Below are 19278 nucleotides of genomic sequence, written 5' to 3' on the forward strand. Positions count from 1 at the left end.
GCCTGTGAAAAACCCCTTCCACCGCTCACACATGCACTTGAACCTCAGCGTCGTCCATATGCTTTTTTTTGCCAAAATATAATAGATCTACCAGCTCACAATGCGTCGCAAAGATGGGGTGTGGTGAAGGGATTTGGTGTAGAGACTGTTAAAGTGGACAAAGTACAGTACAGTTCTCTATGGAGTTTATACTTATACTGTACAGTCAATACTTGCACAATGAGACACACCTAAAATCATAACCTCAATTATTAATTATTGCCCACGTGCCAGTTTCATTACTTTGCCCAGGGACGTCTCGGACACACACATTTAGATTGGGGCCAAAGGGGCGAACCGGCGACCTGATTCCTAGACAGTCTGTCTAGTGTCTCTTTCCCATTCATATACATGTACGTATGGCCGGCCCAAGCAGAATATACAGTATGAGTAATACTTGACCTTAGACTCACACACGCACGCACACAAATACACACAAATACAACACACACACACACACACACACACACACACACACACACACACACACACACACACACACACACACACACACACACACACACACAGACTTTAATAACTTTAATAACAGTGTGGAGCAATAATTTATATGTGTGGGTGTAGGGATCCTGTGTGTGCCTGTGTGAGTTTGGGAACCACTGTTCTAATTCATCTTAATTCCCAAACTTTTTCATGTCAAGGACCCCAAGTTGACACTCATTAGCCCGTGGACCGCCATTTGAAAAGATATTCCATGGGGTACCGCGTACCGTTTTCCTGCAGTAAAATAAATATATGTACATACAAATAACATTGTTCTTTTATTTTCCAAAAGCTCAGACAGTTGTTAATATGGTGAGTATAAACGGTGTATAAATTGAACGGTTGGACAACTGTTTTATACTTGTGTTGATTACATTACAAAATTACACATATACATACGTATACAATAGCATTCATTCATTCAACATCATGGGACTGAAGAAAAATATACAGTATGTGTTTATTAAGATCATTTTTTTTATACAATTCTATCTAACAGATAAAAGGCAGGCATAAAAGGCAAGTCTATTCGGAGTGTGCCGTGTATCCTCACTATCCAAGCGTGCTTTCTGGTCTAGAGGGCCGCGCTCTTGGAGCAAGCGAGGATATTGGTTAACCGATCAGAGCCCCCCGTCCCCATGGTCAGATGTCACTATATTGAGAGCGACGCCCCTCTGCACTGTAGTTCTCTCCCACTCCTAGACCAGGAAATCATGCTTTCATTTTTTGAGCTGTAGAGAACACTATCCTGACATAATGAGTCTCTGCTATCACATAGACAATCACATCACTACACTGTAACCTTCACTTGCTTCTGCAAGGCAACAGTTTGCAGTCAGTGTAGGCCATACAAAAAGTGTGTACAGAAATATGCCTGGAAAAGGTTTCATCGTGGTATGTCTCTTGAGTCGACAGTCCTGTATAGTTGAATAGTTGTTTTCAACAATATCAAGAAGAAAATGTTAACTGGAGAAATTGCTTGGCTGCATCAATTATCTATAAAGCTAAAATAAAGATGGCCCACATGTTCCCCTCAAAGTCTGGCCACAAAGGCAGAAACCACCAGACACAGCCACAGCGGTCGGGACAGGGCCGATGCAGGAGGGCCACCGGAGTGAACAATGGAATGGTAACACCTGCCCACATTGCCGACGTGGTCGACGGCAATGAGTTCCACTATCTGAGAGCAACAGGAAGCATTGTACGTCGCCTGAATCAAGGCAGCGTCCATGCTGGTGTTCTGGAGAGTTCCATTACCCAGACGCAGCGTGAGCCTCTCTATTCCTGTACCGTTACCATCAGTGAGGTTCGCTGAGAGCTCCCAGTTGAAGGCTTCACATCGAGATAAATCCACAGGGCAGTTTTCGGCCTGTACGCTGACAATGTTGCACAATGGAGGCACAAAATCTGTGATCTGGAGAAAGCATCAAAAACAAATGCAGAAGAGGGAAATGGTTAATCAGCTGTCAGTGCAGAACATACAATATAATACAAGTGGTCTTATATAAAGACAGATGTATTATACGTCATCAGGTCGGTGTTGATTGCTGAAAACTGATAGATTTGATTGATTGAATGATTTTCTTCAGCAAGATGATACAATTTCCATATGGGAGATGAAAGGTATATTTTGTAATGGTAAAGAAGAAGGTCGGTCATTAACGGTGTCGTTTACCTTGCTAACAACAGAAAGTCGTAGAACAGCGTAGTTGGAGTCGGCACCACCACCTCTGGATGACTTGGCCTCGATGGTCAGAGTTACATCGGTGCCTGATGGTGTGTTTCCAGGTGGCGTAATGGTCAACGTTTCATTGGCATACTGGCCGGATGTCAAAGTCAGTCTGTCAGGGAATGGATACTTCAGAATGTTATTGTGACAATATTTAATACGAGCGTTGTACAGTCAAATTATTAGAGATGTCCCGATACACTTTTTTCGTTTCCGATCCGATCCCGATACCACAATTTCTGTGTTAGCCGATACCGATACCGAATACCGATACCAGAGAATAATATTTATAATAATACAAAAATAAAAAATATCTTATTTTGAAGTCCACCGACCGGGAATAGTGTTTATAGCTATGTAGCTATACAGTATATATCTCGTGTTATGTCTATAGCAGAATCCTCATTCAAATGTGCACTTGCAGTTTGGGGCGGGCAACTCCAAAGCAAACTCCACATGTCCCAACATTTAGTAATTGCGAACGCAATGAGCCATTACTATACTGTCTGTCTGTCATCTAGTTACGCGTCTGCATCTCTACAAATCACATTGTCCGTTTCAAAGGTTGAAGCACACTGACGATGATTGGTGTTCTGGGCTTTTTCCTCACCTTGGAGGGAATCTCATATCAAAACCTCTGTCATTCCTGGCAGTGATGGAGTATGTGCCTCCAGAGCCCTGCGTCATCACACTGAATGGGAGGGAGAAGGGTTTTCCTGGCTCCAAACTGCTGTCTACTGCTGCCTGAGGAACGACAAAAAAGGATTTGAGGAAAAGAGAAGGCAGGTGAAATAGTGTTTTATATACTTATGTTATCCTTATATGTTCCTTATATGTTATATGTCTTCCTTTATATGTATATCTTCCTATTAGAGATGTCCCGATACTGTATCGGTATCGGAAATGTATCGGTATCTGCCCTTTTTTGGTCATATCGGGTCATATCGGTACCGGCGAATATGTCAGTCTAACCACCGATCCGACACAGGGGTACGGCATTGACACTATGCCAGTCTAACCACAGATCCGACACAGGGGTAAGGGGTTGACACTATGCCAGTCTAACCACAGATCCGACACAGGGGTACGGCGTTGACACTATGCCAGTCTAACCACAGATCCGACACAGGGGTAAGGGGTCGACACTATGCCAGTCTAACCAGCGATCCGACACAGGGGTAAGGGGTTGACACTATGCCAGTCTAACCACAGACCCGACACAGGGGTAAGGGGTTGACACTATGCCATTCTAACCACAGATCCGACACAGGGGTAAGGGGTTGACACTATGCCAGTCTAACCACAGACCCGACACAGGGGTAAGGGGTTGACACTATGCCATTCTAACCACAGATCCGATACAGGGGTAAGGGGTTGACACTATGCCAGTCTAACCACAGACCCGACACAGGGGTAAGGGGTTGACACTATGCCAGTCTAACCACAGACCCGACACAGGGGTAAGGGGTCGACACTATGGCAGGTAAATACAATGTTGGGGCATGTGGAGTTTGCTTTTGAGTTGCCCAAACGGCAAGTGCACATTTGAGTGAGGAGTCTGCAATTAACAACACAAGATTAAATAAGTAATTTTATTTTTTTCATTATTATAAATATTATTCTCTGGTATCGGTATTCGGTATCGGCTAACACAGAAATTGTGGTATCGGATCGGGAACGAAAAAAGTGTGTGTATCGCGGGACATCCCTACTTCCTATGCTGGTTTTGTGTGAATTGTTGACTTGTTGACACAATTATTTTAATAATTAGCTGTGAGTACCAGTTATGATTTCTAAGCTTTGATTGACATAGACAAGAGGAAGTGACGACACTAACCTCGATGGCGACCTTGGAGACGGACATCTGGGTGGTGGACTGCCTCTGGAAGTGTGTTCTGGACACTGAGTCTGTTCCATTCAGCATGACCACAAACTCACCCTCTGGGACTCTATCGACTGTTACCAGGATATCTCCATTTCCCATGTCGGTTCTGTTGCCACTGCTCATGGCCTCTGCACCAGAGACCATTCCCAAACCAACGTTCGCAATGGACACAGAATCTGGGCCCTTTTTACCCATCACCGATAGCAACAGGGTGGCAGGCTGGCCTGGATTTGCAGGACAAAGAGGGAAGAAGACATGGCAGAGTGAGTAGAAAATACATTGTAACCATAATGTGTGTAGCCATTAGTGTATAGCACAGTCAGTAGAGCTCTCGCCTTTGGACAACACGTCACGCCACTCAGCGTATGAGTAGCACGGCTTGTTATGTGGTGTAAGTACTGGGAGCTGATGGTAGGTGTGAAGCCACCTCAGAAACCCATCTCCCAGGGGGTCTGTCTGTAAGTACTGGGAGCTGATGGTAGGTGTGGCACTCAGACCTCAGAAACCCATCTCCCAGGAGTCTGGTGCATTGTTATGTGTTTAGCCACTCCGGTCCGGATGTGATTATTTTGATTGTGTACGATGACTATGATCTCATCATTTCAAATCTGAAGGTACGTATCTGTGAGTGTATAACGTTTTGTGTGACAACGTTATTGACTGTACCTGCTTTTGGACGCCCAGTGATCACTGCGTAACCTGGGTGAGGTCCCTGGAAGGCCTCCACAAAGTTATAGATGAAGGTGATGACGCTCTGACCTGGAATGACACACAGATACAGTATGTTAACAATCAGGCTGCATTTAATAATGTCTGAAAACGCGGAAACGGTATTATCTGACCTGTCACTTTGAGTGTGTATGGATAGCCAGTGACAATGTCGATCTGCCAGGTTCCTGGCATCTTGTCAGCATTGAGACGTATTCTCTGCAGGTTCCCCACTGCTTGAATGGTCCCCAATTTACCGCTGGCCTCACTCTGTCTCTGGATAACACCTGGTAGTGACATATATGGTAAGGTGACAGACAGACAGACAGACAGACAGACAGACAGACAGACAGACAGACAGACAGACAGACAGACAGACAGACAGACCTGCTGGGTTGGTCAGAGTGAAGCTAACGGCTGTTCCTGTAATATACAGAGTGACATGTGTGAGAGAGCCGTCCAACACAAAGGGGAAGGTCTCCCTCCCAGCGCTCCTATCTCGCTGAAGAACCGTCACCTGAGAAAGAAACAGAAGAGAAATTAATTTATTCCTCTAACCTAACATTTCATTACTTTGAGGGCCTCTTTGGAGCTGCATTGTGTTTACCAGGGCAGAGGTGGAAGTGTCAAGAATGATGTCTGTGGCCTGAGGCAACTGGCTCTTAGAAACTTCAATGACCTGACCCCCGGAAGCCAGAGCCAGGTCCCTGTAGTCGCTGAAAGAACCGCTGGGTGAACGACGACGTCGTCTACTAGACCCCGCCGTCTTGAAGAACGACACCTGGTACGTTAACGAGGTGGAAAGATGGGATGGTTTTAAGTTTAGGTTTATTTATTTAGCATGTAGTACAAAAAATAGACAATAACATATCAAAGAACAAAAATACAATGCAAGGAAGGGAAGAAGCCAGCTGGCTTATTTGGAATCCTTTCCTGTAGGAAGAGGTCATTGATTTAAAAAGATTAAAAGTTCATAAAGAACAGTACAAAAGTCTACAAGTTGGCAAAGGGGGGTGCAGTAAAGAAATAAAAACACAGACTGCACAAAAAACGGAAATAAACAATACAACAACAAACACACAAAAGAAAATATAACGCATCAAAGTAAAACATGTAATCTACAGAGAGGAAGAAATAAGATATTTCTTTAGATGTTTTTTGAATATTGGCAAGGATAATGAGGATTTAAGTGAAGCATCTAGGGAGTTAGGGATAAGCAAGGATATCAGTATGTGATAAGAAAGATAAGGGATAAGGCATTATGTAATTGACAAGAGGGAGATATGCTCACTAAAATGAGTTTATTTATCTTAAATGACTACACCGGTGCCTGGCTGTATAGAGCACCGAGTTGGTAACGATGGAAGTTGGAGATCCAGCGATGCAATACCCGTTATTGTACCCGTGTCAGAGTAGTACCCGTTCCATCCATCTGTCTGTGACCCTTTTATGCCCATATATGGAGATTTCTGTATCTGTCTAACTGTGTCCCTTTATTACCATATATGGAGTATAGAGGGTATGCCCATGCATGAAGTGAATGTCAAATCGAGTGGCAAAGTGAGTTTAACATTGTTTAATGTCGTTTAATGCAATCAGATATGACTTTTCTGTGTGGATGTATGGGCTGTCAAGGCCAGAAAGTCATTTTTTGCCACTCAGCAGGCGTTCCTGCAGTATGTCTGGGTTTGATGATGATGTCACACGCATACCCTCTATAGTGATGTCAGACACCGGGCACTGCACTCCCTGTGGTGGTGGTGGTGGTGTGGAACGTGTGTGTCGATTTTTTTAGATACTGTTTAAACATTAAATCCATGGATATGTAATGTAGTATTTACCGTTGATTTTGTGCTCCTGATGAGGGCCTCAATGGTGTCCTTTAGTTCAATGTCTTTGGCGGTGGCATCAGTGAACACATAGATTTGAGAGGAGGCAGGGGCACCTGTTAGAGCCAACTATATGGAAACAGAAAGGGCACCTGTTAGAGCCAACTATATGGAAAACAGAAAGGGCACCTGTTAGAGCCAACTATATGGAAACAGAAAGGGCACCTGTTAGAGCCAACTATATGGAAACAGAAAGGGCACCTGTTAGAGCCAACTATATGGAAACAGAAAGGGCACCTGTTAGAGCCAACTATATGGAAACAGAAAGGGGCACCTGTTAGAGCCAACTATATGGAAACAGAAAGGGCACCTATTAGAGCCAACTATATGGAAACAGAAAGGGCTCCTGTTAGAGCCAACTATATGGAAACAGAAAGGGGCACCTGTTAGAGCCAACTATATGGAAACAGAAAGGGCACCTGTTAGAGCCAACTATATGGAAACAGAAAGGGCACCTGTTAGAGCCAACTATGGAAAACAGAAAGGTGGACGATGTGTTACAATAATATGGTCCAATTCATCAATATGTAAATCCTTATACCGGAGAGAGTGTTATGTAAGTTATGTTTAAAGATGGAGTGCCATGATTTCTTTCCACCCTAAAACATGATCATCAGGTCTTATTGTTATATAAGGAGGTATATATTTTTCTAAAAAGTGTACAGTATTTGTTAAAATGTTGTTTTTATGTGGGCACTGGGCATCCCCACCAGTTCATTTAGTATTGCCTAGTTTGCCTGGTGGGTGGTGATGGGTGGAGATCCACCTGAACTGAAGCTGAAATGATAAAGGGGGAGGGGTTAGGGGAGGGGCTGATAATGTGATGTCACTATATTACTGTTTATTTCATTGGCCCGTTTAACTGTCAAGGGTTCAGCCTCCAGGAAGAAACCCTAAATACAAAGTTAATACACCATTGCATGGTACATAAAAACGACTCCAGCGTGTCTAATGAAGTACTGTCACCTCATAGACACATGAAAAACTGGAAAAATAAAAAAATTGTGGCACTGCATCTTTAAGCTTCTGTATATAACCACCTGGAGTCCTGACAGGGACATCTCAGGCCCGTCGCCACCTCCACTTGCAGTGAGCTTAGAGACTTTGTCTTTCATCACAGAGGCATCCGGAGTCCTTATCAACGGTCCAAATTCTATATAAAACACACATTGTTGACACTGTAGCACCACATAGCATTATATAGACCACTCTAGAGTTTAATTTCTGAAAGAGTTCACTAAATTAAAAAAATACACAATTAAAACATACTTATATATTATGCTTCACTATCGAAGGCTTTGTGAACACATTAGTTAATCTTGATCCCTACAAACTGGCAACATATTTAGTGATATAGGCTATATTCCTGAAAGTAATTATTGTATACATAATTTATTTAATTTTGAGCATTAAATCTTGCTACATAATTATGTTCTATTGTTCAGTGCCTATTGAGTACATTTCTGTTTAACGCTTAACACGCTTCTTGACAGAAATCCACCGTCTCCAGAAATGGTATAGATCAATACCCGGGTCATTGAAGGGGACCAGGATGTAAATGGTATAGATCAATACCCGGGTCATTGAAGGGGACCAGGATGTAAATGGTATAGATCAATACCCGGGTCATTGAAGGGGACCAGGATGTAAATGGTAGATCAATACCCGGGTCATTGAAGGGGACCAGAATGTACTCAGAAGGTTCGTCCTGCGTTCCCTTTGTGGTGTCGATGATTTCACTAACAACGCTCCTGACTTCTGCGATGTCGTTAGACATACTGCCCGTGGTGTCGATGACAAAACACACCACGGAAGCACGATCAATGCCAACCATTCTGTGGGAGACAAAAAACAGACCGCAGAAATGTTATATATATATACCCTATTTTGCCTGAATACAAGGCATTGTTTTCCAATGGAATTATCTTAGAAAACGGGGTCGTATTGTAATCGGGGACTAGACTATTTGACATTCAATGTTCTTTTTTCCACAAATGAATCTTGAAAAATGGGGGTCGTCTTATAATCAGAGTCGTCTTATATAAGGTTTTTGAAGAAAAAAAAAGCATCGACTGAATGCAATCTATGACATCTCGTGCAGTATTTTATTTTACACTGTAATAGTTAACAAACAGGAGGAGGGAGCGCACACCAGTATAGAGGGTATGCGCATGCTTAAAGTGAATGGCACATCGAGTGGCAAAGCAACATGCAAAGTGAGTTTAACGTTGTTTAACGTTGTTTAATGCAATCAGATTGGACTTTTCTGTGTGGATGTTTGGGCTGTCGAGGCCAGAAAGTAGTTTTTTGCCACTCAGTATAGGCTTTCCTGCATAACTTCCTGGTTTGATGATGATGTCACGTGCATACCTCTATTGGTGAGGCGAGGTCGAAACGTTGGTTTCATCTTTTTAATAAATTCTCAGCATCATGGCTATGAGGCCTTTTTCTTCATTACCTACACCGTAATATAGTTACACATGCACTCATCGTGACCTAATTAGCATTAGTTTGTGTAATAATAATAACGTTTTAGTTTTCTCGTTGCACCTCAAGAAGTCATTGTCTCCAGCAGCTCCACGGATGTCTTCCAGCAGTTGGAGGCTGGCTCTGGTGGCTAAATGGACAGCAGCTGTGTGGAACGCCACGTTGTCTGGGCGACGCTCATCCTTGCTGATGCCACCGCGAGGGACCACCGCGCTGGACCGGTCAGCAGCCCCGCCGTGACTGCATTTACCTAGCAGGTGAATAGGAAATGATGTTTCATTTCAATTGTTTTTTCTAAAGGGAAACTTTGGCAGGAAAAGACTCGCTCACCGTATAGAAAAAGAAGTAAAACTCCTTAGACTGAGACTTAGAAAAATATTTTTTATTTTATTTCCCTGAGGACCGAAACGAAAGCACAGAGCACCATAGAGCATGATAAAATAAAAGAACAAATATTTTTTTAATTAAGTCTCAGGTATATACTGTGTACCTTTAGGCTTGACCTCAGAGAAGCCCATGTAGCCTGAGGTGAGTTTCTTCTCTTGTAGAATGATAGGAAGGATAGGATCGGGGCACGTTCCACTGGCACAGTCACTGCAGGTCGCAGCGTCCTTCTCTACACATGTACAGTACGGCAAACATGATGCACATGATTCATATTAGTCTGGATGTTAGGATAGGATGTTAATGGTAGGGTCACAAAGAAACCCCTATAAAAAAATTGCCCAATAGTGACAGCCAGTCAGCAAGTGGATTCATGAATGTATATAGACAATATTTTAGGCCAATAAAAAAAGACTATATACTGTAGCCTACCAAATTTCCTACCAAATTTCTACTGTAGGCAGTGTTGGCGCAATATTACTCAAGAGAGTAATGTTACTTAATTAGTAATAATATTATATGACATATTATATTACATGTTACGTTTGCCTGCAAAGAAGGGATGTATACAACACAATCTGTTTAGCCAGCTTATTTTAGAACTGAATTAAAAAAAAAAAAAAAAAAAAAAAAATCAGCCAAAAAGGCTATAAAATAAAGCATCAATCTCTCTTGACCTTTTAAACTAAATGTCACGGCAGCCGACAAACTAATAATAACAACATGATGTATATGCTATTTTGCACATTGTTTTGGCAGAGTAATACCTTGCACTACTCGTTATCGTTACTGTGTAAAATAACGATATTACAGTAATATATTAAAAGTAACTTGTTACTGCCCAACACTGTTCATATATATAGGCATTAGACAGAATCTGCCCGTTACAATATTAGACTGCGTGGGAATTGTCTGTAATCATCTGTCTGTAATCATACTTACAATGATGTGATGTTATCCCCTGTTATCTTTCCCCTCTGTTATCAGTCTCATAAAAGGTGTGGGGAAGACACACACACACACACACACACACACACACACACACACACACACACACACACACACACACACACACACACACACACACACACACACACACACACACACACACACACACACACACACACACATCACACACACACCTGCCAGGTTTTCCAGAGGGAGGTCCGGGCGAATGAGGTTGACGTATGGATCTTTGAATCCCAGCTCCACCCAGTTACTATGGCTGTAGAAGTCCTGATAGTGAGAGGCACGCGCACACACACACACACACACACGTGCGCGCGCACGCACACACACGCACACACACACACACACACACACACACACACACACACACACACACACACACACACACACACACACACACACACACACACACACACACACACACACACACACACAGTCACACACACACACACACACACGCGCACACACACACGCACACACACAATAAGTTGTGGACTGCTTGACACATACAATGGAACACTGCTTCCTCCAATGTATACTTCTCCACGTGCACATTTATAGTAATATTTATAGTAATATCTATCTAATATCTCCGGCGCTCTCTCTATCCCTCTCTCACCTGTAGGACACTCTTCCCAGTGTCTCTCTATCCCTCTCTCACCTGTAGGACACTCGTCCCAGTGTCTCTCTATCCCTCTCTCACCTGTAGGACACTCTTCCCAGTGTCTCTCTATCCCTCTCTCACCTGTAGGACATGCAACACTCTTCCCAGTGTCTCTCTATCCCTCTCTCACCTGTAGGACATGCAACACTCTTCCCAGTGTCTCTCTATCCCTCTCTCACCTGTAGGACACTCTTCCCAGTGTCTCTCTATCCCTCTCTCACCTGTAGGACACTCTTCCCAGTGTCTCTCTATCCCTCTCTCACCTGTAGGACACTCTTCCCAGTGTCTCTCTATCCCTCTCTCACCTGTAGTACATGCAGCACTCGTCCCAGTGTCTCCCTCGCAGCTTGGAAGTTCTGGTTGCGGATGTTGGCCTTGATGCTAGCCACACCCTCTGTGATCAGGCCCCGCCCCTCAAGGAAGGCCTCATTGTTGAAGTGGTGAGGAGGACTGGAGTTATGGACATTAATAATGGGTTAAGGTGCGTTCAGACTTGAATTTAAAAATATTCACCTCGGTTCGTCCCGTTTGTGCTGCGTCAGGTCGCGCCGCGCCCGTTCGCGGTGCTCGTGCGACTTCTCATCTTTGCGTTGACTTTGTATGTAATGGCGCCACTCTAACCATCCAAGTCTGAACGCCCCTTTAAGTCATAAACCAACAAAGCGGAAATGGAACTTCAAAATAAAAGATGCAATTCCTCATGTTTGTTTGAGAACGCTGACGCATTTCGGCAAACAGCCTTCTTTAGAGCAGATTAAAAAGTGGTACTGGTCCCTCTTTTTGAGGTCCCTCCTGTATTCAGCTATTAGTGTAGCTTTTTGTCTTAAAGGGCCTTGCAAACGGGGAGCGATAAAACGCGCCTATAGGGTGTAAAAACTATCATAATGTACGATGATAAGAGCACCCCTCACTTCACACGGGTGTGATTTTATTAAGCCAACATTTGATCAAAACTATACCTGTGTAGGGAGGAGGTTATAGGAAGATTAGACATCAGTAACTCCAAGAACAGCAATGCAACACCTCACAACGAGGATCTGTAGGACAAGTCATCATTTAGGCCCTGTGGTTGCATGGTGTTGACTGTTGAGTTCATGATTCCATAAACACATGTCTCTGAGATATAGTAGCCTAACTTGGGAAGATTACCCCCTCTGGTGGTGGTAACTTGTTCAACCCTTAAAAGCGCAGAGATGAGGGTGGTCTGGATGGACCATGATTAGCCTCCCTCAAGGTAATGTTTAACCATGGCATACAGTATTCAATGTTGCCTGTGCGTATAGCAGTTTTGTGTTCAGAATTTCTGGTTTTGTGTATTCTGAGTCACTGCTGTGTGACGAAACGCGTCAGCGCTCTCAAATAAACATGAGAAAATTGCATCTGAGTGCCGCTTTTTCCACTTATACCTCTAAGTTGGTTCAAAGCTGGAAGCGCACCTGCTTTTCTTTATCAGAAAAGTCCTATTTGATTGTATTAAACTACGTCAAACTCACCAACATTGTACAACAAGCTTGAATTATCCTCTTTCTATCTGCAAAGTGTCTGTTTCGTAAAAATCCACCGTATAGTTATGAGCTCCTGTCAAGAATATTCCTTGCAGGTGATTATTTTTGTGTTGGAGTTTGGAAGCGCTCATTGGATATCACTTAACGGCCCCTGCACCTGTTTTGAATTTGCACATAATGCAGGAGGCAGCAGGACGTTGCTTTTATGATAACAAGCGCTTCCAAACTCTGACACAGACAGAAAGTAGCTCATAACGTGGATTTCTTTAGTCTACTGGAAGCCCCTATACACTGTAGGTCCCATGTTAGACCCAGAAATGTTAATTTAATTTAATGCAAACATGTATGATTCAAATGTCATCTATAGGTTTAGCAGATGAGATTAAAGGACAACTTTAGTTTTTTTTCAACCAAGGTTCATGTTTTAGGTTGTTATTAGAGAAACTAAAAGATGAGTGTTATTCTTTTTTCATTTACTGCTTTCTTTCGTTTTAGGGATTTTAGCTGTTTTTGACAGGGAGGCGGGGGCATTCGAGCATGGGGCTAAATATGTATTTTTTTTTTTACATTTCATAGCGATTTCTTTACATCACGAGATCTACTGAATGTGTCAAACTGACATATTGAGCCTATGACACACAGTGTGGCTTCCCCCCAGTAGGCTACCTTCACATTCAGTAGATCATGTGATTTTTGTGTGGCCAGATGTAATTTCCTGGGGTTTATTAGGACTACAGTAAATAATAAAATAATAAATCGCCATAATATTTTGTAAAAAAAATACATATTTAGCACCATGCTCGAATGCCCCGCCCCCCCTGTAAAAAAACAGCTAAAATCCCTAAAACAAAATAAAGCAGCAAATGAAAAAACAACAACACTCATCTTTTACTTTCTCTAATAACATCCTAAAACATGAACCTTGGTTGAAAAAAACCAAAGTTGTCCATTTTGAGTGTGAACCATAGACTGTAAAAAATATGGACAAAGCGTTCCCCGGGTCTAACATGGACGTAAAATGAAGCCTGTTATTCCTGCACTGTAAGTCGCCATCTTTCTAGATCCGTTTGGGCCCAGCTGGCCATTGGCTGGCTCCGTTTGGGCCCAGCTGGCCATTGGCTGCCCAGACAACAAGGCGGGACTTCCCCCCTTCTTCTCCGTTGGTTTTTATTTTGACTTGAGTGGGTGGGGACTCCCGATCATAGACTGTAACGGTAGCCACACCCCTCAGAACATACACGACTTTATGATCATTTATTTTATAAATGGGACCATAATTTTCCCAAAAGAATATTATGACATTAGAAATGAGACTTTAAACTAGTGACTGGAAGCAGAAAGTATTCATGACCATGTTTATTAAGGTATTACAGTCTAGGTGAAGTTGGGCCCAAATACATGGACTTCTATGGGGCTATGGGTTTTTTTGGGTCCAGTGACAGCGCCACAAGAGGCCATTATATGAACTTTCAGGAGTTTCAGGCTTCACAAAATATCTGTCTGACTGCCCCCCTGGTGTGAACCCGTTTTTGTGGTTACATAGATTATGTTATAATTTAGCTATTGAAAAATAACAGATCTACAAGCTCATAGCGCGCCACTCGGTGGCGCGCTATGAGCTTGTAGATCTGTTATATGATTTAGAAAACATTTATTTAAAATTTCGACGTCAGGCTTGAATGGATTAAGCTTGGTTGCTAAAAAGTTGCACGTTGAGCAATTTGAGTTATTAATAACATAAATGCACATAAATACTTCTATTATATTACCATCATCATCATTATTTTCTTACACACACAGTCCTCCCACCTGTTGATGAAGTCTCGGTCCACCAGTCCGTTCTGAACGTAGATCTCATTGAGAGCAGAGCGGAACTTGGCGGCCGACACCTCTCCTGTTGCTCTGGGACCGAGACAGGCCTGGACCAGCTCCTCAGCAGAGTTACCCTGAGGTCAGAGGTCAAATATAGAGGTTAGTTTTATAGTAAGTATACAAATAATGGGACTAATACTGTATAGATTATGACACTTGTGTGCGTTAGGACAACCTGATAGAGGTCAAACAAAAATGCATGGAGACCTTATATGACATGTGACCTTATGTGTCCAGCGAGCTAATATGGTATTCGTTTCGCATTCGGGTTCTTGGAAAAGCCCCCCAGCCACTGCGTTCGTTTTACTGAGGTTAGGTTTAGGTATGCTTTACTGAGGTTAGGTTTAGGTATAGTTTTACTGAGGTTAAGGTTAGGGTTAGGGTTAGGTATAGTTTTACTGAGGTTAGGTTTAGGTATAGTTTTACTGAGGTTTAGGGTTATGTATAGTTTTACTGAGGTTAGGGTTAGGGTTAGGTTTAGGTATAGTTTTACTGAGGTTAAGGTTAGGGTTAGGGTTAGGTATAGTTTTACTGAGGTTAGGTTTAGGTATAGTTTTACTGAGGTTTAGGGTTATGTATAGTTTTACTGAGGTTAAGGTTAGGGTTAGGTTTAGGTGTAGGCTGTCAATCACAGCGCACCATTTACTCAAATGTGAAACGGGAACCATATCAGCGTCCAGCGACTATGCGTCCGGTCTCTGGAATCCACTACTGCTGGTGACCTCTGACCTGCACTCCATCCTGTCAGAACCGGTCAGAACCTGCCTGTTTGGCAGTGTTGACTTAAAACTATGAGGAAAATTTTTCGTCCACTACCTTTTTTCACTGATGAAAACAAAATGAGAACTATAAGCTATGATGACTTAAACTAAAACTAAATACATTGACAATTTCTTTAACAAATACAAGCTAGACTGTGTGTGTGCGTGCATGTGCGTGTCACTCTGGCCACACCTAAGCTTCCATGCGCGGCCAAAAGAAGCTGTCTGCCGACGTCTCTTCCGCGTCGGCCAGATTCCCGGTAAAGCTTGCCATAGCGGCATTCTGTGCCGCGTGGGTGAAGCTTCATTTCCATCCACCAGCTGTCTAAAAACCCGGAAGAGACGTCGGCAGAGAGCTTCTTTTGTCCGCGCATGGAATCTTAGGTGTGCTTACAGTTGTCAGTGTGCTTCGTACCCACCGTAGGGTTGAACTCATGACCATTGAATTAGTCTGACTTCATGTGTGTGTGTGTGTGTGTGTGTGTGTGTGTGTGTGTGTGTGTGTGTGTGTGTGTGTGTGTGTGTGTGTCCTACCCACCGTAGGGTTGAAGTCATGGCCAGATGACTCAGCCACTCGCCAACAAGTCTCTCTCACTTTCTCCAAAAGAGCCGTTCCTGTGATGCTGACGTGAGTGGATGCATCTCCTCCAATGGGAGCAAAGGCTACGGCCCCGCCCCATAGGGCCAAGGTAAGCAGGAGGACACCCGGCACTGGTGACATCATCAGTCTGAAAGAAAAGTTGTTAAAAAAGCAATTATTTAAAAAACATACGTTTACATTGCAAGTGTCACAACATAATAAAAACATTTGAAAATGGGGAAAGTATATACAGTCTAAGTATATACAGTGTCAGTCAGGCACTCATTGTAGTCAATGTAGTGCATTCTGATTCCTGCCTGGCCGAGCAGGCACTCCAACTGGGCTGGCTATACCTATTTGTTCCAGGTTGGGAAGCTAAACTATTGGTGCAATAGTGACTCCTACTGGTTGGCCAGGGTGCCTGTTCAGTTGGGTGTGGGGATGAGTAAGTATGTTCATATCCTCCCAACTTAATGTGTACCCGATGAGACTCGTGAGTGTGTCTACACCGTTTCACATGGCCAACTGTAGGAGCTAGCAGTGAGAGCCATAGAGCAGGGGTTCTCAACCCGTGGGTCGCGACCCCTCAGGGGTCGCCAAATTATTTTGGGGGGTCCCCAAAATATATATATATATATAAAGAAAAAACACTTGCAACTAAATGGCTGGAAATTGAAAAATAAGAGTTTACATAGTACACATAGTGCATGCATAAACTTTCCTTAATGATTATATCTGGTTTCTGTATTCATTTATGATATATTTTCTCTATTATTAAGGTTATTTTTGCAGTCAGTTTGTATTGGTGCAGGTGCATGGGGAGTTGGGGCGGGGCGGGGCGGGGCGGGGGTCGCGAGACATGGCCAAAGCATTTCCGGGGGTCCCCAGCCAAAAAGGTTGGGAACCCCCCCCCCATAGAGTAAGACCATCCTGAGCCACCCTTCTGTGACGGTGTGTGACTCATCCATCTGCACTATGCTGCGTTGTTGATCATCATCTGCTGCTGGCTTCGACTGCATCTCTGTGTGTGCATCAATATGGCATTACAGGCTATATAATATGTTTGTCCTAGTGACCAATAAAAAAGAAAACTGCTCTCTCGACTCTAGGGCTTACCAAAAATACCAGCATAATTGTCCAGTATATAAACAGAAAAGGCCCGCACAAAGAATGATGACGAGCCTCAACACCATTTCTTTGTTCAGTGTGCAGGCTTTTTCTGTTTAGCCTACTGTCCTAGTGATGACAACATGCCACCATATACTATTCACACTGTTCTGTTTAGCCTATACTGTCCTAGTGATGACAACATGCCACCATATACTATTCACACTGTTCTGTTTAGCCTATACTGTCCTAGTGATGACAACATGCCACCATATACTATTCACAGTGTTCTGTTTAGCCTACTGTCCTAGTGATGACAACATGCCACCATATACTATTCACAGTGTTCTGTTTAGCCTACTGTCCTAGTGATGCCAACATGCCACCATATACTATTCACAGTGTTCCCTGTCCAAACATTTGTCTCCTATTTATTTGTCACTCGGATTATTGCACCGTCCGTAATATAATAATGAATGATGCAGTCCTTTATAATAATATCCCTGACCACCTTTTCATACATGCACACAACACTAGAACATTGTCAAATGTCAACTGATGCATCCTCCAGAGTGCCAGGGGTGATCTACCAGTAGATCACAAAGGCTGTGCAGGTATAAGACCACATAAATAGCATAAAAATAATTCAAATTAAAATACTTTTGGCATATGCCACTTGAATTAAGGTGACTTGATTGATTTACATTTATTTGTTTTATTTATTTATTTATTTGACAGGGACAGCACTCATTAATCAACATGTCAGTTTTCACATCAATGTAAATGGGCCAGAGTTAGCCAAAGCTAAATTTCATCTGTAGTCCCCATGGGCAGGCTCTTAAAAAGTAAGTGATAAAATAAAGACAGAGTGTAGGGCGCCTGCACACAACACCATGCGTTGATGCCATGTGTGCATATGTGCAGGCACCCACCACCACGTCCATACAAAAACACAGTACAACAGATAAAAGAAAGACAAAGTGTGGGGCACCTGCACACAACACCATGCGTTGATGCCATGTGTGCATATGTGCAGGCACCCAACACCATGACCATACACAATACAATACAATACAATACAGATCAACATGGTACAAGGGACAGAACAACTGCAAAGTGAAATGAGAAGAAATCAAAAGGGGCCTGCTTCAAACCCACAATGCAATAATTTGTTTACCTACGCCACCTGCGGAAATTGAAAGTGTACACCTGACCACCACCACAAAATCTGGATTGTTAGTTTAACCGCAGCAGCCTTGCATCTTTATTGTCGGCATGTCTTAAAAATAGGTGAACATTCGGCAAAAACCATCATCTACCTATTTCACTATTATGAACGGCTACACATACAATCCTAAATGAAATCCCATATAATTCCACACTGATACTGTAGCTAACCTCAATACAACAACACCAAAGAGGACAAAACCTGCAGCAAAACAGGCAGAACAATAAGACAATAAAGCAAATAACAAAGAGCATAAATTAAAACCGGCAGCAAATGCAGAACAATGAGGACAAATAAGAACAAAAGCAACAGTGAAAAGGTGGGTTTTCAGCTGTGCTTTAAAGACAATGGGAGAGTTGAGGTTAGCTACAGTATCAGTGTGGAATTATATGGGATTTCATTTAGGATTGTGTGTGGCCGTTCATAAGAAACGTAACCCCCTGCCCCCTCGGGGGACACTCAATGCTTGAGGAAAGGCAAACATTCCTGACCTTCAGCCAAGTCTAGAATCCCCCCCTGGATAATCACGCTATAGAATCTTCAACCTATAATTTTACAGATACAGTCTGTCGTTGAAACCTTCTGTCATTACTGCCCGCATCTCCTCGGTGCCTGGACCGATTGATCTGAATTTGCACACGGGCATTGACCAAAATTAGCTTAGAGGCCTATATAATATGCACCCAACTGCGAAGACCCTTTTTCACGTCCACAGAAGAATGCAGTTCAGTGTTAACTGTCCTGCTAATTTACTTAAAATTTTCATTGATTTCTTCATGAAATGACTGAGAAAATTGTTCATGTTTAATTAGTTCATGAAAATATTAGCTTTTTTGGGAATGTTTGGAAATAGTCATAATGAATGTATAGGAAACAAAAAAATAAATAAAGAGACCCATAAAAAATGTGTCCGCGACCAACAAATGGGTCCCGACCCAATGTTTGGGAACCACTGCCATATTGGGGCGGG

General features: G+C 42.9%; 1 protein-coding gene across 1 annotated transcript in view; it reads right to left on the minus strand.

Moving 5' to 3' along the window:
- Positions 1 to 1300: 1300 nt before the first annotated feature.
- Positions 1301 to 19278, minus strand: part of LOC310859293 (von Willebrand factor A domain-containing protein 7-like) — a 40201-nt gene continuing 22223 nt past the window's right edge. The window contains exons 2-18 of the mRNA XM_083765735.1: positions 15932 to 16121; positions 14570 to 14706; positions 11561 to 11705; positions 10765 to 10858; positions 9729 to 9854; positions 9302 to 9488; positions 8417 to 8586; positions 7792 to 7904; positions 6704 to 6820; positions 5470 to 5643; positions 5250 to 5379; positions 4997 to 5149; positions 4821 to 4913; positions 4107 to 4378; positions 2880 to 3013; positions 2216 to 2381; positions 1301 to 1954 (exon numbers count right to left, since the gene is read on the minus strand). Of these exons, the coding sequence (XP_083621861.1) occupies positions 1574 to 1954; positions 2216 to 2381; positions 2880 to 3013; positions 4107 to 4378; positions 4821 to 4913; positions 4997 to 5149; positions 5250 to 5379; positions 5470 to 5643; positions 6704 to 6820; positions 7792 to 7904; positions 8417 to 8586; positions 9302 to 9488; positions 9729 to 9854; positions 10765 to 10858; positions 11561 to 11705; positions 14570 to 14706; positions 15932 to 16117 (2778 nt within the window). The 5' untranslated portion in view covers positions 16118 to 16121 and the 3' untranslated portion in view covers positions 1301 to 1573. The remainder of the gene's footprint in view (positions 1955 to 2215; positions 2382 to 2879; positions 3014 to 4106; positions 4379 to 4820; positions 4914 to 4996; positions 5150 to 5249; positions 5380 to 5469; positions 5644 to 6703; positions 6821 to 7791; positions 7905 to 8416; positions 8587 to 9301; positions 9489 to 9728; positions 9855 to 10764; positions 10859 to 11560; positions 11706 to 14569; positions 14707 to 15931; positions 16122 to 19278) is intronic.

The sequence above is a fragment of the Protomyctophum parallelum genome (genome assembly GCF_964188405.1).
Source record: "Protomyctophum parallelum genome assembly, chromosome: 5".
Classification (NCBI taxonomy): domain Eukaryota; kingdom Metazoa; phylum Chordata; class Actinopteri; order Myctophiformes; family Myctophidae; genus Protomyctophum; species Protomyctophum parallelum.